The following is a 23,073-nucleotide window of genomic DNA, read 5'->3' on the forward strand; positions in this document are numbered from 1 at the left end:
TAACGCCAAACTGCAGAAATTGTTTAACTGCAAAACGGTGAATGGATTTAATGTAACACTGTCAAGGTTAGGGTTAGGCACCACTGGGGGGGAGTCTTAGGGTTAGGCACCACCAGGAGGTGGTTAGGGTTAGGCACCACCAGGGGGGTCTTAGGGTTAGGCACCACCAGGGGGGTGGTTAAGGTTAGGCACCACCAGGGGGGTGGTTAGTGTTAGGCACCACCAGAGGGGTCTTAGGGTTAGGCACCACCAGGGGGGTCTTAGGGTTAGGCACCACCAGGGGGGTCTTAGGGTTAGGCACCACCAGGGGGGTGGTTAGTGTTAGGCACCACCAGGGGGGTGGTTAGGGTTAGGCTCCACCAGGGGAGGTTTAGGGGTTAGGGATAGGTACAGAGAGGGTTCTCTGTGTTAACGCTAAATAACAATAAGGCTTTAACGTTAAATAGCGATAAGCAGCAAACGGATTAGCGGTAACACCGTGCGCCATTATTCGCAGGCGCCATTTTCAGATGGATCCCTGCTCTCAGGTACTTGGTGGAGGAAGCTTTGTCCGAGATCAGACAATTCTTGTGGTCGGTCACCAGGTCTGCTCTCAGGTGCTCAGTGGAGGAAGCTTCATTGGAGGTCAGGCAGTCCTTGTGGTCGGTCACCAGGTCTGCTCTCAGGTACTTGGTGGAAGAAGCTTTGTCCGAGATCAGACAATTCTTGTGGTCGGTCACCAGGTCTGCTCTCAGGTACTTGGTGTAGGAAGCTTCATTGGAGGTCAGGCAGTCCTTGTGGTCGGTCACCAGGTGAGCTCTCATCTGCTCGATGGAGGAAGCTTTGTTGGAGGTCAGACATTTCTTGTGGTCGGTCACCAGGCCTGCTCTCAGGAGCTTGGTGGAGGAAGCTTTGTCAGAGATCAGACGTTTCTTGTAGTTGGCCACCAGGTCTGCTCTCAGGAACTCGGTGCAGTATGCTTTTTCAGAGGTCAGACATTTCTTGTCGTTGGTCAACAGGCCTGCTCTCAGGTGCTCGACGGAGGAACCTTTGTTGGAGATCAGCCGTTTTTTGTGGTCAGTCATCAGGTCGGCTCTGTGCCTTCTGTAAGCAGGGCCGGCTCAAGTAACAGTGTGGCCCCAGGGAAAAAATTAACCGGAGGCCCTCCAACAGACATCCCCTGACCAAAAAGTGGCATTATGTGCCCATTGTAGCATCCAAATTTCCCACCTGGGCCCTTTGGCAGTGTAGCATCTCACCTGCCCACCAGCACAGGTGAGACCCTACTCTTCCAGAGACTCTGCAGAGGCCACTGGGAGGAACAATTAAGGGAGGAGACACCTTGGGGGCCCCTACAAGCTCTGGGGCCCTAGGGCGATTGCTCCCTTTGCCTCTATGGTAGTGCCGGCTCTGTCTGTAAGGTTCTTCACATGGAGTTGTGTGTGGCAGCTGATTACATACTGAGGGGTGAAACCATTCTACCCTACCAGGAGGGAGAGGGAGTGGGACTTATATTACTGCAGGTGTATGATGCCTCCCCCACAATGTAATGGAACCTGCCCAAAGGCTTTTTGGAAATTGGGAGTAGCCATCAGTTGTACATACTGCTCAGGTAAAAAGAAACTCCACCCAATGGAAACACTGCTTAATACATGAGTTATTTTAGTATTGCAATGGGAGCAGTTGTCTTGTTTACATCTGGAATAACCTTCAGTGTCCAGCAGTGTCAGTATAGCCTCTGTGCCATGTATGTCCCACGTGTCTCTTCCAGGTGGCTTCCCATGAGATTGGACATGTCTTGGGCCTCAGTCACATGAATGAAGCCTCCTCCGTCATGCAGCCCAGCTACATTCCAGCCAATAGCAGGATGGAACTGGACGTGGTGGACCGCAAAGCCATACAAAGGATCTATGGTGAGGAGGTCACAAGGGGGCCCTTGTCTATGGTTTTCATATGTTTTATGGGGTCACCACCAGTGGTAGAAAGACAGGTTCTCCTCATCCACCACTGGACACGCCTGGAGCGTCATGTGATGATGATAGGTGTGGCTTGCTGCTCTTGGCACAGACACTCGATATGCTTGTCAAACTAATTTATGTGATATATCTTCTCTTCTGATATATGTGAACCATAGCCCCGGCAAAGCACCCACATGAATTATTAGTGTGGGCACTGGGCAGGCCCTTAAAACAAAAAGTTGTGTGCAGTCGCCCATCCACCTAGCTGTACTCTTCATTTGCATTGCCGCCTGCAAGTGCTTGGCACAGTGTTTGTGTTTGTGTGTCACACTGTGGTGCAAAATGCAAGCAGAGGCCAGTTATTAACTCTGGAGCAACCCACTGCCAGAGCAGGGCTGAGCGAGCTGTACACAAAGGGGGAGATTCATGCTGTGGCCCTCTGCCTTCCCTGTACGTCTCTCTGCCCACTCCCTGTGTGCCTCTCTGTCCATTCCCTGTGCGCCTCTCTGCCCACACCCTGTGCGCCTCTCTGCCCACTCCCTGTGTGCCTCTCTGTCCATTCCCTGTGCGCCTCTCTGCCCACACCCTGTGCGCCTCTCTGCCCACTCCCAGTGCGCCTCTCTGCCCACTCCCTGTGCGTCTCTCTGCCCACTCCCTGTGCGCCTCTCTGCCCACTCCCTGTGCGCCTCTCTGCCCACACCCTGTGCGTCTCTCTGCCCACTCCCTGTGCGCCTCTCTGCCCACTCCCTGTGCGCCTCTCTGCCCACTCCCTGTGTGCCTCTCTGCCCACTCCCTGTGCGTCTCTCTGCCCACTCCCTGTGCGCCTCTCTGCCCACTCCCTGTGCGCCTCTCTGCCCACTCCCTGTGCGCCTCTCTGCCCACTCCCTGTGCGTCTCTCTGCCCACTCCCTGTGCGTCTCTCTGCCCACTCCCTGTGCGCCTCTCTGCCCACTCCCTGTGCGCCTCTCTGCCTACTCCCTGTGTGCCTCTCTGCCCACTCCCTGTGCGCCTCTCAGCCCAGCCCACTCCCTGGACATCTCTCAGCCCACTCTCTGCACTTCTCTCTGACCACTCTCTGCACATCTCTCTGCCAACTCTCTGCAGATCTTTCTGCCCACTCTCTGCACATCTTTCTGTGTATCTCTCTGCACATCTCTCTGCCAACTCTCTGCACATCTTTCTGCCCACTCTCTGCACATCTCTCTGCCCACCCTCTGCACATCTCTCTGCCCACTCTCTGCGCATCTCTCTGCCCACCTTCTGCACATCACCCTGCCCACTCTCTGCGCATCTCTCTGTACATCTCTCTGCCCACTCTCTGCACATCTCTCTGCCCTCTCTCTGCACATCTCTCTGTACATCTCTCTGCGTATCTATCTGCACATCTCTCTGCCCTTTCTCTGTGCATCTCTTTGTCCGTCACTCTGCACATCTCTCTGCACATCTTTCTGCGCATCTCTCTGTGCATCTCTCTTCACATCTCTCTGCCCTCTCTCTGTGCATATCTCTGTGTATCTCTCTGCGCATCTCCCTGCCCTCTCTCTGCACATCTCTCTGCCCTCTCTCTGTACATCTCTCTGCCCACTCTCTGCACATCTCTCTGCGCATCTCCCTGCCCTCTCTCTGCACATCTCTCTGCACATCTCTCTGCACATCTCTCTGTCTCTGTGTATCTCTCTGCGCATCTCCCTGCCCTCTCTCTGCACATCTCTCTGCCCTCTCTCTGTACATCTCTCTGCCCACTCTCTGCACATCTCTCTGCGCATCTCCCTGCCCTCTCTCTGCACATCTCTCTGCACATCTCTCTGCACATCTCTCTGTCTCTGTGTATCTCTCTGCGCATCTCCCTGCCCTCTCTCTGCACATCTCTCTGCCCACTCTCTGCACATCTCTCTGCGCATCTCCCTGCCCTCTCTCTGCACATCTCTCTGCACATCTCTCTGCACATCTCTCTGTCTCTGTGTATCTCTCTGTGCATCTCTCTGCCCACTCTCTGCACATCTCTCTGCCCGTCACTCTGCACATCTCTCTGCCCACTCTCTGCGCATCTCTCTGCACATCTCTCTGCCCACTCTCTGTACATCTCTCTGCCCTCTCTCTGTGCATCTCTCTGCACATCTCTCTGTGTATCTCTCTGCACATCTTTCTGCCAACTCTCTGCACATCCCTCTGTGCATCTCTCTGCACGCTCTTTGCCCACCCTCTGCACATCTCTCTGCCCACTCTCTGCGCATCTCTCTGCGCATCTCTCTGTACATCTCTCTGCCCACTCTCTGCACATCTCTCTGCGCATCTCTCTGCCCTCTCTCTGTGCATCTCTCTGTCCGTCACTCTGCACATCTCTCTGCACATCTTTCTGCCCACTCTCTGCACATCTCTCTTCACATCTCTTTGCCCTCTCTCTGTACATCTCTCTGTGCATCTCTCTGCACATCTCCCTGCGTATCTCTCTGCACATCTCTCTGCACATCTCCCTGCCCTCTCTCTGCACATCTCTGCACATCTCTCTGTCTCTGTGTATCTCTCTGCACATCTCTCTGTGCATTAGAGTTGGGCCGAACCTCCGATTTTAGGTTCGCGAACCGGGTTCGCGAACTTCCGCGGAAGGTTCGGTTCGCGTTAAAGTTCGCGAACCGCAATAGACTTCAATGGGGATGCGAACTTTGAAAAAAAAAAAAAATTATGCTGGCCACAAAAGTGATGGAAAAGATGTTTCAAGGGGTCTAACACCTGGACGGGGGCATGGCGGAGTGGGATACACGCCAAAAGTCCCCGGGAAAAATCTGGATTTGACGCAAAGCAGCGTTTTAAGGGCAGAAATCACATTGAATGCTAAATGACAGGCCTAAAGTGCTTTAAAACATCTTGCATGTGTATACATCAATCAGGTAGTGTAATTAAGGTACTGCTTCACACTGACACACCAAACTCACCGTGTAACGCACCGCAAACAGCTGTTTGTGTAGTGACGGCAGTGGCGGGTTCACTGAACAGGAATACAGTGGCGGGTTCACAGAACAGGTATGCAGTGGCAGGTTCACTGAACAGGTATACAGTGGCGGGTTCACTGAACACAACAGGTATGCAGTGGCGGGTTCCCAGAACAGGTATGCAGTGGCAGGTTCACTGAACAGGTATGCAGTGGTGGGTTCACAGAACAGGTATGCAGTGGCAGGTTCACTGAACAGGTATGCAGTGGTGGGTTCACTGAACAGGTATGCAGTGGTGGGTTCACTGAACAGGTATGCAGTGGTGGGTTCACAGAACCAGTGGTGCTCAGCAGAGCTCGAATATTCGAGTAGCTCGAATATTCGAGCTCTTTCTCAGCTATTCGAGCTCGGTATTCGAGCTCCGAATAGCTGTAGCTATTCGAATGGGCTATTCGAGTACACTCGAATAGCCCATTCACTATTCGAGCTATTCGAGCAAAACGGCGCTATTCGAGCTCGGTACCGAGCTCGAATAGCGTCATAGCCCAGATTGATGTCCTTAGAGCCAATCAGAGGGCTCCCAGGCCCTCTGACGGAGGCCAATCACAGAGGGGGACCCTGGCCAGCCCCTACCCTATAAATAGCGGCCGCCATGTTAGGTTTCTCCGTGCTTGCCTGAGACTTGCATAGAGAGAGAGTTGCTCCTTTGTGCTTTGGCTTAGCAAGAGCTTTATTGTGGTCATTTACCTAGCGTTTTTGCTAACATACACCTGCCATATACACCTATATTGTTGTTAGTTAGATAGACATTGTATTTTAGTTAGTAGCTTGTGTGTTACATAGAGACAGGCCAGCTGCTGCAAGCTTACAGGTCTAGGCCTCAGGGCCTGCCTGTGTGGGCAGCTGTCCTCCTGTCCTCTGTTTATTTCTCTCATCTATACCAGTATTTCTGCTGTCCTTTACTACTTATTGTATTAGTATTGTAGTTATAAACTGTAACTGTACTAGGACACTCAGTCACTGTTCATAGGCTACTAGCTCCTGCGTGTGTGCACTCACTGTCTGTGTACACACTACACACACTCTATTTCCTTCTGATAACTGATTGATTATTGTAATTAGTTAGTTACTTACTGTTACTACTTACTCTTACTGTACTAGGAGTCTAGGACACTCAGTCACTGTTCATCGGCTACTAGCTCCTGCGTGTGTGCACTCACTGTCTGTGTACACACTACACACACTCTATTTCCTTCTGATAACTGATTGATTATTGTAATTAGTTAGTTACTTACTGTTACTACTTGTTACTCTTACTGTACTAGGAGTCTAGGACACTCAGTCACTGTTCATAGGCTACTAGCTCCTGCGTGTGTGCACTCACTGTCTGTGTACACACACTACACACACTCTATTTCCTTCTGATTACTGATTGATTATTGTAATTAGTTAGTTACTTACTGTTACTACTTGTTACTCTTACTGTACTAGGAGTCTAGGACACTCAGTCACTGTTCATCGGCTACTACTAGCTCCTGCGTGTGTGCACTCACTGTCTGAGTACACACTACACACACTCTATTTCCTTCTGATTACTGATTGATTATTGTAATTAGTTAGTTGTACTTACTGTTACTACTTGTTACTAGTGTTGGGCGAACATCTAGATGTTCGGGTTCGGGCCGAACAGGCCGAACATGGCCGCGATGTTCGGGTGTTCGACCCGAACTCCGAACATAATGGAAGTCAATGGGGACCCGAACTTTTGTGGTTTGTAAAGCCTCCTTACATGCTACATACCCCAAATTTACAGGGTATGTGCACCTTGGGAGTGGGTACAAGAGGAAAAAAAAAATTAGCAAAAAGAGCTTATAGTTTTTGAGAAAATCAATTTTAAAGTTTCAAAGGGAAAACTGTCTTTTAAATGCGGGAAATGTCTGTTTTCTTTGCACAGGTAACATGTTTTTTGTCGGCATGCAGTCATAAATGTAATACATATAAGAGGTTCCAGGAAAAGGGACCGGTAACGCTAACCCAGCAGCAGCAGACGTGATGGAACAGGAGCAGGCGCAGGAGGAGAAGGCCACGCTTTGTGAGACACAACAACCCAGGCCTTGCATGAGGGCAGGAAGCGTGCGGATAGCATGCTTTGTACCGCCATGCAGTCATAAATGTAATAAAGATAAGTGGTTCAATAAACAGGGACCACGCGGCAACGCTAACCCAGCAGCAGCAGACGTGATGGAACAGGAGGAGGCGCAGGAGGAGAAGGCCACGCTTTGTGAGACACAACAACCCAGGCCTTGCATGAGGGCAGGAAGCGTGCGGATAGCATGCTTTGTACCGCCATGCAGTCATAAATGTAATAAAGATAAGTGGTTCAATAAACAGGGACCACGCGGCAACGCTAACCCAGCAGCAGCAGACGTGATGGAACAGGAGGAGGCGCAGGAGGAGAAGGCCACGCTTTGTGAGACACAACAACCCAGGCCTTGCATGAGGACAAAAAGCGTGCGGATATAGCAGCAATGCTTTTTGCCGCCATGCAGTCATAAATTTAATACAGATGAGAGGTTCAATAAACAGGGACCGGAAACGCTACACCATCCCAGATGTTCATTGGTCATGTTACTTGGTTGGGGTCCTGGAGTGTTGCGTAGTCATTTCCAATCCAGGATTGATTCATTTTAATTTGAGTCAGACGGTCTGCATTTTCTGTAGAGAGGCGGATACGCCGATCTGTGACGATGCCTCCGGCAGCACTGAAACAGCGTTCCGACATAACGCTGGCTGCTGGGCAAGCCAGCACCTCTATTGCGTACATTGCCAGTTCGTGCCAGGTGTCTAGCTTCGATACCCAATAGTTGAAGGGTGCAGATGGATGGTTCGACACAGCTACGCCATCTGACATGTAGTCCTTGACCATCTTCTCCAGGCGATCGGTGTTGGAGGTGGATCTGCACGCTTGCTGTTCAGTGGGCTGCGGCTGCATGGGTGTCAGAAAATTTTCCCACTCCAAGGACACTGCCGATACCATTCCCTTTTGGGTACTAGCTGCGGCTTGCGTTGTTTGCTGCCCTCCTGGGTTTGCGGAAGTCAGTCTGTCGGCGTACAACTGGCTAGAGGAGGGGGAGGATGTCAATCTCCTCTCTAAAGTCTCCACAAGGGCCTGCTGGTATTCTTCCATTTTGACCTGTCTGACTCTTTCTTCGAGCAGTTTTGGAACATTGTGTTTGTACCGTGGATCCAGAAGGGTATAAACCCAGTAATTGGTGTTGTCCAGAATGCGCACAATGCGTGGGTCACGTTCAATGCAGTCTAGCATGAATTGAGCCATGTGTGCCAGAGTCCTACCAGAATCCTCATCATCCTCTTCTGAGCGTTGTGATAGTTGTTGTGATGCATCATAGTCGTCACCTTCCTCCTGGTCTGCTTCTGCTGACCATTCGCGTTGAATTGTGGAAGTCCAACGTGCACCGCTCTGGCCCTCGTCAGTGGTGGCATGAAATTCCTGCTCCAACTCCAGCTGTTCCTCCTCCTCTTCTTCGTCATAGCTGCTGGGGCCAGCGTTCCCTGAGGCGGATGGCCTGATGTTGGTACCATCACGCTGATCGTTTTCTCCTTCAGATTCCCCCAGTTGCATCATGACAGCTGTTTCCTTGATTTTTAACATCGACCTCTTCAGTAAACACAGCAGTGGTATGGTAATGCTGACTGAAGAGTTGTCACTGCTCACAAGCAACGTGGATTGCTCAAAATTTTGGAGGACTTGGCAGAGGTCCAACATGTTGGCCCAATCGGATCCACAGAAGCTTGGCAGCTGGCCGGATGCGCCTCGGTACTGCGCCGTCATGTACTGGACCACTGCACTCTTCTGCTCGCAAAAGCGGGCTAGCATGTGCAGCGTAGAATTCCAGCGCGTAGGGACATCACACAGCAAGCGATGGTGGGGGAGATTGAAGCGCTCCTGCATCTTGGCGAGTGCCCCCGAAGCAGTACTGGAATTTCTACAATGTTTGGCCACTCGACGCACCTTCAACAGCAGATCGGCCACGCCTGGGTATGTCCTCAGGAACCGCTGAACTACTAGGTTCATCACGTGCGCCAGGCAAGGGATGTGTGTCAGCTTAGCCAACCTTAAAGCGCGAATGAGATTACTCCCATTATCACACACAACCATGCCCGGTTTCAGGTCCAGCGGTGCCAGCCACAAATCCGTCTGTTCCTTTATTCCCCTCCAAATTTCCTCCCCTGTGTGCTGCTTATCCCCAAGGCAGATTAGCTTCAGCAACGCTTGCTGACGCATGCCAACAGCTGTGCTGCACTGCTTCCACGATCCTACTGCTGCTGGGTTAGCGTTTCCGGATGAGGTACAGCTTTGAGATGCGTTGGAGGAGAAGGAGTCAGAGAGGTAGGTGCTGCTGTTATCCAGTGGGAGGGACGGCGGTGCAGCTGTTTGTGGCGTGGGCAACACCCGTGCCGTAGCAGGTGAGGAATCGCTGCCAGGCTCCACAAGGTTCACCCAGTGCGCGGTAAGGGAGATGTATCGACCCTGGCCGAACGCACTCGTCCAGGTGTCAGTGGTGAGGTGAACCTTGCAGGCAACGGCATTCTTCAAGCTTCGGGTTATTTTGCTGACCACGTGCTCATGCAACTCAGGCACTGCAGAGCGTGCAAAGTGGTAGCGGCTGGGAACCACGTAACGTGGGATGGCCACTGACATCATGCCCTTGAAGCTGTTTGTCTCCACCAATCGATATGGCAGCATTTCGCAGGCCAGAAGCTTGGCTATGCTGGCTGTTACTGCCACGGCCCGGGGGTCATTTGCTGGCAATTTCCTCTTGCGCTCAAACATCTCCGACACAGACAACTGAACCGTAGCGCTGCACACGGAAGGGCTGTTGGTTGTTGTGTTTGAAGAACACTGGGAGACCTCAAGAGCACTCCTCCGGAAAGTGACAGTGTCAGCGTCGTCTGATGTTTGTGAATGTTGTGAACCACGCAATGGCTGGGCTACTGCTGCTGCTGAGGCGGGTCTGGTGAACCCAAGGGAGGCAGTGTTGTTTCTGGTACCCTGTCCTGACGCGTTTGCCCAAAGAGTGGGATGTTTGGATAGCATGTGACGGCTCATGCTGGTGGTGGAGAGGTTGTTAATACTTTTCCCCCTGCTCAGGCGGGTCTTGCACACCTTGCAAATCGCCATGGTAACATCCTCAGTGCAGTCTTCAAAGAAAGCCCAGACTTTGGAGCACCTGCCTCCTTGCTGGCGATTTCTGTTTGCTCCTCTTTTGCCTCTCACTTGAACTTCCACGCTTGTGGTGCCTGAAATTGCGCGCCGCCTACCTTGTGGCACAAGGCGAGCTCGTGCAGCAGTGGGTTCTTCAACAGACTCATCTGTGCTGCTGCTACGACGGCGATGTTCTCGTTCACAAACAAAATCTGGGTCTCTGTCCACATTGTCCATACCCTCCTCTTCCATCTCCTCAAACTCGTCATATGTCATTGTGGGCCGCCGCCGTGGAGTAGAGCTCCCCACAACAACCTCTGCGCAGCACACTCCAACGTCGTCTTCCAGATCTTGTCGGCCGACCTCCTGCAATTGCAACCCCTCCTGCCCAAATTGCTCTGGGATTTGGGTTTCCGAGTCCTCTTCGGACTCGCCTTGTATTTCAGTGCGCGGTGCATTTCCCACAGTTAACGGTTGTGAATCCAGGCACAACATTTCTGGCTGTTCCTCCATTGACCTTTGAAAGGTGGAAGTTTGTTGGGCTGGGAATAGCTCCTGCGAATACCCCATTGTGTCCTGAGGTAATTCATCGGACTGGTTATCTGGCAGTTGTGTGCGTGGTGTCGCTGCCGGTTGTGTCAGCTTTGTGCCCACTGGCTCCTTGTAACTGGCTGAGGACTCGGACCTCGTGCGTGATGTGCTGGTGCTGCTTAACCCACTGCTGGACGCTTGAGAGGTCATCCAAGTAATTATCTGGTCCTGTTCTTTTGGATTTGTGAGGGTTGTTGTCCTGGACAACATAGGCGGTATTGAGTGGGTTTTCTTGGGTGCTCCCCTGTGGCCTGTACGTGAACCGTCAGGGGAAACACCTCTTCCCTTGCCCCTCCCTCTTTCACCGGATTTCTTCCTCATTTCACTTATCCTTACAGTACACACTGACTGGCAGCAGTACAGTGGCAGTACAGAAATGCTATACAGTACCACTATTCCCAGCAGCGACACAGAGCACAATGCTATACAGTGACGGGTGAGCGGTGTACCACTATTCCCAGCAGCGACACAGAGCACAATGCTATACAGTGGCGGGTGAGCGGTGTACCACTATTCCCAGCAGACACAGAACAGTACACAGAATGCTATATAGTGTGGCTGAACGAGCGGTGTACCACTATTCCCAGCAGACACAGAACAGTACACAGAATGCTATATAGTGTGGCTGAACGAGCGGTGTACCACTATTCCCAGCAGACACAGAACAGTACACAGAATGCTATATAGTGTGGCTGAACGAGCGGTGTACTACTGTTCCCAGCAGACACAGAACAGTACACAGAATGCTATATAGTGTGGCTGAACGAGCGGTGTACTACTGTTCCCAGCAGACACAGAACAGTACACAGAATGCTATATAGTGTGGCTGAACGAGCGGTGTACTACTGTTCCCAGCAGACACAGAACAGTACACAGAATGCTATATAGTGTGGCTGAACGAGCGGTGTACCACTATTCCCAGCAGACACAGAACAGTACACAGAATGCTATATAGTGTGGCTGAACGAGCGGTGTACCACTATTCCCAGCAGACACAGAACAGTACACAGAATGCTATATAGTGTGGCTGAACGAGCGGTGTACTACTGTTCCCAGCAGACACAGAACAGTACACAGAATGCTATATAGTGTGGCTGAACGAGCGGTGTACCACTATTCCCAGCAGACACAGAACAGTACACAGAATGCTATATAGTGTGGCTGAACGAGCGGTGTACCACTATTCCCAGCAGACACAGAACAGTACACAGAATGCTATATAGTGTGGCTGAACGAGCGGTGTACTACTGTTCCCAGCAGACACAGAACAGTACACAGAATGCTATATAGTGTGGCTGAACGAGCGGTGTACCACTATTCCCAGCAGACACAGAACAGTACACAGAATGCTATATAGTGTGGCTGAACGAGCGGTGTACCACTATTCCCAGCAGACACAGAACAGTACACAGAATGCTATATAGTGTGGCTGAACGAGCGGTGTACTACTGTTCCCAGCAGACACAGAACAGTACACAGAATGCTATATAGTGTGGCTGAACGAGCGGTGTACCACTATTCCCAGCAGACACAGAACAGTACACAGAATGCTATATAGTGTGGCTGAACGAGCGGTGTACTACTGTTCCCAGCAGACACAGAACAGTACACAGAATGCTATATAGTGTGGCTGAACGAGCGGTGTACCACTATTCCCAGCAGACACAGAACAGTACACAGAATGCTATATAGTGTGGCTGAACGAGCGGTGTACTACTGTTCCCAGCAGACACAGAACAGTACACAGAATGCTATATAGTGTGGCTGAACGAGCGGTGTACTACTGTTCCCAGCAGACACAGAACAGTACACAGAATGCTATATAGTGTGGCTGAACGAGCGGTGTACCACTATTCCCAGCAGACACAGAACAGTACACAGAATGCTATATAGTGTGGCTGAACGAGCGGTGTACTACTGTTCCCAGCAGACACAGAACAGTACACAGAATGCTATATAGTGTGGCTGAACGAGCGGTGTACTACTGTTCCCAGCAGACACAGAACAGTACACAGAATGCTATATAGTGTGGCTGAACGAGCGGTGTACTACTGTTCCCAGCAGACACAGAACAGTACACAGAATGCTATATAGTGTGGCTGAACGAGCGGTGTACCACTATTCCCAGCAGACACAGAACAGTACACAGAATGCTATATAGTGTGGCTGAACGAGCGGTGTACCACTATTCCCAGCAGACACAGAACAGTACACAGAATGCTATATAGTGTGGCTGAACGAGCGGTGTACTACTGTTCCCAGCAGACACAGAACAGTACACAGAATGCTATATAGTGTGGCTGAACGAGCGGTGTACTACTGTTCCCAGCAGACACAGAACAGTACACAGAATGCTATATAGTGTGGCTGAACGAGCGGTGTACTACTGTTCCCAGCAGACACAGAACAGTACACAGAATGCTATATAGTGTGGCTGAACGAGCGGTGTACCACTATTCCCAGCAGACACAGAACAGTACACAGAATGCTATATAGTGTGGCTGAACGAGCGGTGTACTACTGTTCCCAGCAGACACAGAACAGTACACAGAATGCTATATAGTGTGGCTGAACGAGCGGTGTACCACTATTCCCAGCAGACACAGAACAGTACACAGAATGCTATATAGTGTGGCTGAACGAGCGGTGTACCACTATTCCCAGCAGACACAGAACAGTACACAGAATGCTATATAGTGTGGCTGAACGAGCGGTGTACCACTATTCCCAGCAGACACAGAACAGTACACAGAATGCTATATAGTGTGGCTGAACGAGCGGTGTACTACTGTTCCCAGCAGTGACACACAATGACTGGGGGGGACCCTGGCTAGCGTGGCTGGAGCGCGAACTACCCTGCCTGCCTACCCAAAGCTAAACCCACAGACAAATGGCGGAGATATGACGTGGTTCGGGTATTTATTTACCCGAACCACGTGACAGTTCGGCCAATCAGAGCGCGTTCGGGTCCGAACCACGTGACCCGTTCGGCCAATCACAGCGCTAGCCGGACGTTCGGGGAACGTTCGGCCATGCGCTCTTAGTTCGGCCATGTGGCCGAACGGTTTGGCCGAACACCATCAGGTGTTCGGCCGAACTCGAACATCACCCGAACAGGGTGATGTTCTGCAGAACCCGAACAGTGGCGAACACTGTTCGCCCAACACTACTTGTTACTCTTACTGTACTAGGAGTCTAGGACACTCAGTCACTGTTCATCGGCTACTACTAGCTCCTGCGTGTGTGCACTCACTGTCTGAGTACACACAACACACACTCTATTTCCTTCTGATTACTGATTGATTATTGTAATTAGTTAGTTACTTACTGTTACTACTTGTTACTCTTACTGTACTAGGAGTCTAGGACACTCAGTCACTGTTCATCGGCTACTACTAGCTCCTGCGTGTGTGCACTCACTGTCTGTGTACACACTACACACACTCTATTTCCTTCTGATTACTGATTGATTATTGTAATTAGTTAGTTACTTACTGTTACTACTTGTTACTCTTACTGTACTAGGAGTCTAGGACACTCAGTCACTGTTCATAGGCTACTAGCTCCTGCGTGTGTGCACTCACTGTCTGTGTACACACACTACACACACTCTATTTCCTTCTGATTACTGATTGATTATTGTAATTAGTTAGTTACTTACTGTTACTACTTGTTACTCTTACTGTACTAGGAGTCTAGGACACTCAGTCACTGTTCATAGGCTACTAGCTCCTGCGTGTGTGCACTCACTGTCTGTGTACACACTACACACACTCTATTTCCTTCTGATAACTGATTGATTATTGTAATTAGTTAGTTACTTACTGTTACTACTTACTCTTACTGTACTAGGAGTCTAGGACACTCAGTCACTGTTCATCGGCTACTAGCTCCTGCGTGTGTGCACTCACTGTCTGTGTACACACTACACACACTCTATTTCCTTCTGATAACTGATTGATTATTGTAATTAGTTAGTTACTTACTGTTACTACTTGTTACTCTTACTGTACTAGGAGTCTAGGACACTCAGTCACTGTTCATAGGCTACTAGCTCCTGCGTGTGTGCACTCACTGTCTGTGTACACACACTACACACACTCTATTTCCTTCTGATTACTGATTGATTATTGTAATTAGTTAGTTACTTACTGTTACTACTTGTTACTCTTACTGTACTAGGAGTCTAGGACACTCAGTCACTGTTCATCGGCTACTACTAGCTCCTGCGTGTGTGCACTCACTGTCTGAGTACACACTACACACACTCTATTTCCTTCTGATTACTGATTGATTATTGTAATTAGTTAGTTGTACTTACTGTTACTACTTGTTACTCTTACTGTACTAGGAGTCTAGGACACTCAGTCACTGTTCATCGGCTACTACTAGCTCCTGCGTGTGTGCACTCACTGTCTGAGTACACACAACACACACTCTATTTCCTTCTGATTACTGATTGATTATTGTAATTAGTTAGTTACTTACTGTTACTACTTGTTACTCTTACTGTACTAGGAGTCTAGGACACTCAGTCACTGTTCATCGGCTACTACTAGCTCCTGCGTGTGTGCACTCACTGTCTGTGTACACACTACACACACTCTATTTCCTTCTGATTACTGATTGATTATTGTAATTAGTTAGTTACTTACTGTTACTACTTGTTACTCTTACTGTACTAGGAGTCTAGGACACTCAGTCACTGTTCATAGGCTACTAGCTCCTGCGTGTGTGCACTCACTGTCTGTGTACACACACTACACACACTCTATTTCCTTCTGATTACTGATTGATTATTGTAATTAGTTAGTTACTTACTGTTACTACTTGTTACTCTTACTGTACTAGGAGTCTAGGACACTCAGTCACTGTTCATAGGCTACTAGCTCCTGCGTGTGTGCACTCACTGTCAGAGTACACACTACACACACTCTATTTCCTTCTGATTACTGATTGATTATTGTAATTAGTTAGTTACTTACTGTTACTACTTGTTACTCTTACTGTACTAGGAGTCTAGGACACTCAGTCACTGTTCATCGGCTACTACTAGCTCCTGCGTGTGTGCACTCACTGTCTGAGTACACACTACACACACTCTATTTCCTTCTGATTACTGATTGATTATTGTAATTAGTTAGTTACTTACTGTTACTACTTGTTACTCTTACTGTACTAGGAGTCTAGGACACTCAGTCACTGTTCATAGGCTACTAGCTTCTGCGTGTGTGCACTCACTGTCTGTGTACAAACTACACACACTCTATTTCCTTCTGATTACTGATTGATTATTGTAATTAGTTAGTTACTTACTGTTACTACTTGTTACTCTTACTGTACTAGGAGTCTAGGACACTCAGTCACTGTTCATCGGCTACTACTAGCTCCTGCGTGTGTGCACTCACTGTCTGAGTACACACTACACACACTCTATTTCCTTCTGATTACTGATTGATTATTGTAATTAGTTAGTTACTTACTGTTACTACTTGTTACTCTTACTGTACTAGGAGTCTAGGACACTCAGTCACTGTTCATCGGCTACTACTAGCTCCTGCGTGTGTGCACTCACTGTCTGAGTACACACTACACACACTCTATTTCCTTCTGATTACTGATTGATTATTGTAATTAGTTAGTTACTTACTGTTACTACTTGTTACTCTTACTGTACTAGGAGTCTAGGACACTCAGTCACTGTTCATCGGCTACTACTAGCTCCTGCGTGTGTGCACTCACTGTCTGAGTACACACACTACACACACTCTATTTCCTTCTGATTACTGATTGATTATTGTAACTGCTAGTTGTACTTCCTGACTGTTACTACTTACTTACTGTACTAGGGACACTCACTCAGTCACCTCACCCACCAACCCACTCCATTAAAGTACCCCACTTTTCACCCGCCCTTTTAAAAAACTTTTGTCTATACGCCCAAAACATCGAAGATGTCTGGAAGTGGCAGCCAGCGCGGTTTGGGCAAGGGGAAGGGCAGCAAGGGAATCAGGAGGAGAGGGAGCAGCATTATGGCAGGCCGCGGCCGCGCCACCATGCACAGTTCCGCAGCAGCAGCAGCAGCGTCAGTGGCTAACATTCCTCCCATAGCCACTGGCCGTGGACGCCTTGGGCACCGCCCAGCAGGAGCATCTGCAACTCACGCTGCAGAGACACAGCAGCAGCAGCGTGTAGCACCTGCTCCGATTCTCCTCCAGCCGGGTCGGAAACGTCCCATTGAGGAAAAGGATGCAGACACTGTGGTGCAACTCATGACGGAGGATGAGCAGCCCGCCATCAGCTCTGCATCCGAGGCCTCCACCCTCACCACCACCACCACCACCACCACCCCTGTTCGCAGCAGCCGCCCAGCAGGGCCTGGGGGGGAGGAGGAGGCCAGTTCACCGTCACAAGTTGGCGACTTGTCACTCAGCAGTATTTTTACCCCAGGCACCATCAGGGTATTGTCTGCTGTTGTTGGCGATTTTGAGGAGGAGATGCTGATGGGCACTTTGGGGGATGAGGGATTGGACAGCAAGACTGTGGCGACAGTCAAGCAGCCCATCCATGCATCAGGAGAGGAGTTTGGGGGGTCATCATCCCAGCAGGACATGTTTCAGGAGGGGGAGGATGATGGTGATGACACGGTGACAGACAGAGACTGGGTGCCACCACCTCCAGGGGATGTCGTCCTCAGCAGCTCTGAGGAGGAGGAGGAGGATGCGCTTGTGGGCCTTGCAAGGAGGCGCATCATTGCAAGCATTGGCAGCAGTAGGCAGGTCCCACAGCCTGCTGGTGTCTCAGGCTCAGCAGCAGCAGCAGCAGCATCTGCCAGTACCACCACCAGCCGCACCCAAGCCCCCCCCCCCAACCACCACAGGGAGACAGGCAGCAGCGCTTCCATGCCGTAGGGGGATGTTTTTGTCACCAATCTGGCGCTTTTTCACCATGCCCACTGTGGACAGCAAGTACGCCACTTGCAACCACTGTCAGCGGAAGTTGAGCAGAGGTGCAGACCCCTTAAAGTTCAGCACCAGCTCGCTCATCAACCACCTTGCTGCGAAACATTTCCACCAGCATGAGGAGTTCCAGAGGCTGAAGGAATCTGGTGCTGGCAGTGGCACCACACCCATCACTGCACAGCCTTCAGCAGCAGCAGCAGCAGCAGCAACAGCAGCCACCCGCCCTCCTGCTCCTCCAGCAGCACCAGCAGGAGTGCGGAAACGCACTGCTCCTCCCCCCTCTGCAACTCCTGCCACCGACACTGAGGCCTGTTCTGGCAGCCAGTCCTCAGTGGCCTCCTCCGCTGTGTCTGCTGATTCCCGTGCCAGCAAAAAGCGACGCCAGAGCCTTTTGAGCGAGTCCTTCCAGGGGGTGGTTAGGGCTCTGCCTCCCAGCAGCCGTCGCGTGCGGCAGCTGAACGGCTTGCTGGCACGGGCCATGTGCTCCCAACTCCTGCCGTACACGCTCGTGCAGGAGGGGAGCGACATTCGTGCGCTGCTTGCTTGCGCAGCCCCAGACTGGCAGCTCCCCAGCAGACACTTTTTCTCCCGCAAGGCCATTCCTGCACTGCACCGCTTTGTGATGGCCAATGTGGAGAGAGGGCTGGAGCACGCGGTTGGTGAAAGGGTCCACGTCACCATGGACTCCTGGAGCAGCCGCTTCGGGACAGGCCGCTACCTGTCCTTCACTGTCCACTGGGTCAGCTTGGTGGAAGGGGGTGAGGATGGGAGAGCAGCAGCGGGCACAGCAGCAGCAGCAACACAGTGGGTGGTGCCACCCCGCAGGGTCAGGGGAACTGCAGCAGGTTCCTCCGATCCTCTGCCATCCTCCGGCACACCTGGCCAAACCCCCCGCCTCAGCAGCAGCGTGAAGGCCCGCCACTGCCAAGCGCTGCTGCACTTGGTCAGCCTTGGGAAGACCAAGCTGACGGCAACTCATGTGTTGGCCAAACTCCAGGAGCAGGAGAGGATTTGGCTGACCCCCAGAGGCCTCAGAGTCGGAGAGGTGGTGGCCGACAATGGGGCCAATCTGGTTGCCGCAATAGACAGGGGAAACCTGACCCACATCCCCTGTCTTGCCCACGTGCTGAACCTGGTGGTGCAGAAGTTCCTGCGCACCTACCAGGGGATGGGCGAACTGCTGGAAACGGCAAGGAACGTTGTGCGTCACTTCCGGCGCTCGGCTGCAGCCTGTGCGAGCCTGGAAGACGTGCAAAAGGAGCTGGATCTGCCACGCCATCGGCTGATCATTGACGTTCCGACTCGCTGGAACTCCACCCTGGCGATGTTGGAGCGTCTGGTTGAACAGAAGCACGCTGTCAACCAGTACCTTGCCCTGGCCACTGTTTCCGCCGCTCAGAGAAGGGACAAGACCAGCAACATCCCGTCCATCGTCCCCGATGATGACTGGAGGCACATGCAGCAGGTGTGCTTAGTGCTGGCTCCCTTTCTGCAGGCCACTAACATGGTGAGCAGGGACCATGCTATGGTCTGCGAGTGGGTGCCCCTGGTTTGTCTGCTGAACAGGGCCCTCGATGCTTTGCTGGAACAGGGAGCGGCAGCCTTGGACCAGCAGGAGCGGCAAGCAGCTGCACAGTCCACCTCTGAGGGGGAGGAGGAGGAGGACTTGGTGGAGGTCCCTGACCTTGCTGCTGATGAGGGGGAGCAGCACAGTGCAGCTGAGTTGGTGCGGGGGTGGAGAGAGGATGAGGCTGACGAGGCAGAGGAGGAGGATGAGGACAGCAGCATTGCCGTCGATGTGCCAGCAGACGTGGCCCGCCTCTTCCCAATGGCAGCGCACATGCTGACGTGCCTGCGCAGGGACCCCAGGGTGATCCAGATGAAGCAGAGGGAGGACATCTGGATCAGCATGATGTTGGACCCACGCCTCAAGGGGAAGTTGAGCCAGTTCCTGCCGCCTGCAGGAGGAGACCCAGCGCAACAAATAAGGAGCTTGCAGCAGGCCCTTGTTGAGCGCTTGGAGGAAGCCTTCCCCCAGCCTTCCACCCCCACTGTCCAGCAGCCAGCACAGAGGCAGCAGCAGGTGCCTGCATCCAGCAGCAGCAAGCGCCCCACAGACCTGCTGTCTCTCAGCCACGAGCTCTACAGGACTGTAGAGGCTCCGGCAGCAGTGACTAGAGAGGAGGTGCATGCAGCAGCATCCTCCTCCGGTCACAGCCAGCGCCTGACCCACATGGTGGCTGACTACATGGGGTCCTACAGCGGGCTTGACAGCGATGCCCCTGTTGATCCCATGGAGTATTGGGTCAAGCGCCTGGAGATCTGGAGCGAGCTGGCGCAGTACGCCCTGGAAGTGCTGTCCTGCCCCCCTTCCAGCGTGCTGTCCGAGCGCTGCTTCAGTGCAGCTGGTGGCGTGGTCACCGAGAAACGCTCACGTCTGTCTCACAAGTCTGTGGACAGACTGACGTTTCTCAAGATGAACCAGGCGTGGGTGGAAGGCGAGTTCCTGGCCCCTGTTGTCGGCGAGAGGGGGACATGAACTGGCTAAGAACCATCGTTAATGTGCCTTACCACCCTTTACCACCTCCTGGCTCCTGCTCACTAAGCCAGCCTGGTTCACTTTGACTATTACGTCGCCTGCAGCCACATATTTTACACCTACAGTGGGCTGCTGTGTGCTGCTGCTGCTGTCTGTCTGTGTTTCCCACTGCCAGGGTACACAGATTTACCTTCTGCTGCCACTCTGCCACCAGCTATTACGTCAAACAATAGCTATATATCTGTGTAATTTCTTTTACAAACAAAACCAAAAAACCATTAAAAAAAAAAAAAAGGTTTAATTTTTCTGAGGTGCCCGGGTTGAAAACTGTGTTGTCCCAGTTGTGTATTGGACACAATGTGGGCTGCACGACCGCTGTCTGGGACCTCCTGTTGTGTTTATTTACGGCCTGGTATCACCGCTAGGTACCAGGGCTATTATGTCACGCTGCCTACCTGCTGCCACACTCACACTACTCCTCCATTCCTCCTGCTGCTGCTGTCTGTCTGTGTTTCCCACTGCCAGGGTACACAGAATTACCTTCTGCTGCCACACTGCCACCAGCTATTACGTCAAACAATAGCTGCTCACAATACTCCTCCATTCCTCCTGCTGCTGCTGCTGTCTGTCTGTGTTTCCCACCGCCAGGGTACACAGATTTACCTTCTGCTGCCACTCTGCCACCAGCTATTACGTCAAACAATAGCTATATATCTGTGTAATTTCTTTTACAAACAAAACCAAAAAACCATTAAAAAAAAAAAAAAGGTTTAATTTTTCTGAGGTGCCCGGGTTGAAAACTGTGTTGTCCCAGTTGTGTATTGGACACAATGTGGGCTGCACGACCGCTGTCTGGGACCTCCTGTTGTGTTTATTTACGGCCTGGTATCACCGCTAGGTACCAGGGCTATTATGTCACGCTGCCTACCTGCTGCCACACTCACACTACTCCTCCATTCCTCCTGCTGCTGCTGTCTGTCTGTGTTTCCCACTGCCAGGGTACACAGAATTACCTTCTGCTGCCACACTGCCACCAGCTATTACGTCAAACAATAGCTGCTCACAATACTCCTCCATTCCTCCTGCTGCTGCTGCTGTCTGTCTGTGTTTCCCACCACCAGGGTACACAGATTTACCTTCTGCTGCCACTCTGCCACCAGCTATTACGTCAAACAATAGCTATATATCTGTGTAATTTCTTTTACAAACAAAACCAAAAAACCATTAAAAAAAAAAAAAAAAAGGTTTAATTTTTCTGAGGTGCCCGGGTTGAAAACTGTGTTGTCCCAGTTGTGTATTGGACACAATGTGGGCTGCACGACCACTGTCTGGGACCTCCTGTTGTGTTTATTTACGGCCTGGTATCACCGCTAGGTACCAGGGCTATTATGTCACGCTGCCTACCTGCTGCCACACTCACACTACTCCTCCATTCCTCCTGCTGCTGCTGTCTGTCTGTGTTTCCCACTGCCAGGGTACACAGAATTACCTTCTGCTGCCACTCTGCCACCAGCTATTACGTCAAACAATAGCTATATATCTGTGTAATTTCTTTTACAAACAAAACCAAAAAACCATTAAAAAAAAAAAAAAGGTTTAATTTTTCTGAGGTGCCCGGGTTGAAAACTGTGTTGTCCCAGTTGTGTATTGGACACAATGTGGGCTGCACGACCGCTGTCTGGGACCTCCTGTTGTGTTTATTTACAGCCCTGGTATCACCGCTAGGTACCAGGGCTATTATGTCACGCTGCCTGCCTCATTGACTGCATGCTGCCACACACTCATCCTCCTCCTCCTGCTGCTGAATTTACCTCCTGCTGTCTGTGTGTTTCCACTGCCAGGGAGCACATACAATGGCGCTTCCAACATGCGTGCGCCACCAGCTATTTGTTGTTACGCTCAAAAATAGCTGCATTTCTTTAAAAAAAAAAAATGAAAAGAGAAATAAGTGAAGAAGAAGACGATATAGAAGAAGATGAAGAAGAAGAAGATGAAGAAGAAGACGATATAGAAGAAGATGAAGAAGAAGAAGATGAAGAAGAAGAAGATGAAGAAGAAGAAGAAGAAGAAGAAGAAGAAGAAGAAGAAGAAGAAGAAGAAGAAGAAGAAGAAGAAGAAGAAGAAGAAGAAGAAGATGAAGATGAAGAAGATGAAGAAGATGAAGATGAAGAAGATGAAGAAGATGAAGAAGAAGAAGATGAAGAAGAGGAAGAAGAAGATGAAGAAGATGAAGATGAAGAAGATGAAGAAGATGAAGAAGAAGATGATGAAGAAGAAGAAGAAGAAGAAGAAGAAGAAGAAGATGAAGAAGATGAAGAAGAAGAAGAAGATGAAGAAGATGAAGAAGATGAAGATGAAGAAGATGAAGAAGATGAAGAAGAAGATGAAGAAGATGAAGAAGATGAAGAAGAAGAAGATGAAGAAGATGAAGATGAAGAAGATGAAGAAGATGAAGATGAAAAAGATGAAGAAGATGAAGAAGAAGATGAAGAAGATGAAGATGAAGAAGATGAAGAAGATGAAGAAGAAGATGAAGAAGAAGAAGAAGAAGAAGAAGAAGAAGATATAGAAGAAGATATAGAAGAAGAAGAAGAAGATATAGAAGATAAAGAAGAAGAAGAAGAAGAAGAAGAAGTATATACAGTACTGAACAAAATTCTGGACACAACTTCTCTTTTCACCTTTTTTTTTTTAAAGGAACATCCCCACATAATCACTTGCTGTTGTTACTTGGAAAAAAATATGTTTCTTGCATCATTCACCCTCAAAACAAGTGTTGGGAAGCTATTTAAGGCCAATTCGAATAGTCAGCTCGAATAATGAGCTCGAATACCGACTCGAATAGTGAGCTCGAAGTCCGAGGTCGAATCGAATAGTAAAATTTATTC

The 23,073-nt window shown here is 50.5% G+C and overlaps 1 protein-coding gene across 1 annotated transcript in view; it reads left to right on the plus strand.

The window, feature by feature from the left end:
- Positions 1–23,073, plus strand: part of LOC137524709 (matrix metalloproteinase-21-like) — a 181,518-nt gene that overhangs the window by 58,379 nt on the left and 100,066 nt on the right. The window contains exon 4 of the mRNA XM_068244876.1: positions 1,751–1,892. Coding sequence (XP_068100977.1) covers positions 1,751–1,892 — 142 coding nt within the window. The remainder of the gene's footprint in view (positions 1–1,750; positions 1,893–23,073) is intronic.

Source organism: Hyperolius riggenbachi, chromosome 1, assembly GCF_040937935.1.
Source record: "Hyperolius riggenbachi isolate aHypRig1 chromosome 1, aHypRig1.pri, whole genome shotgun sequence".
In the NCBI taxonomy this organism is placed as follows: Eukaryota; Metazoa; Chordata; class Amphibia; order Anura; family Hyperoliidae; genus Hyperolius; species Hyperolius riggenbachi.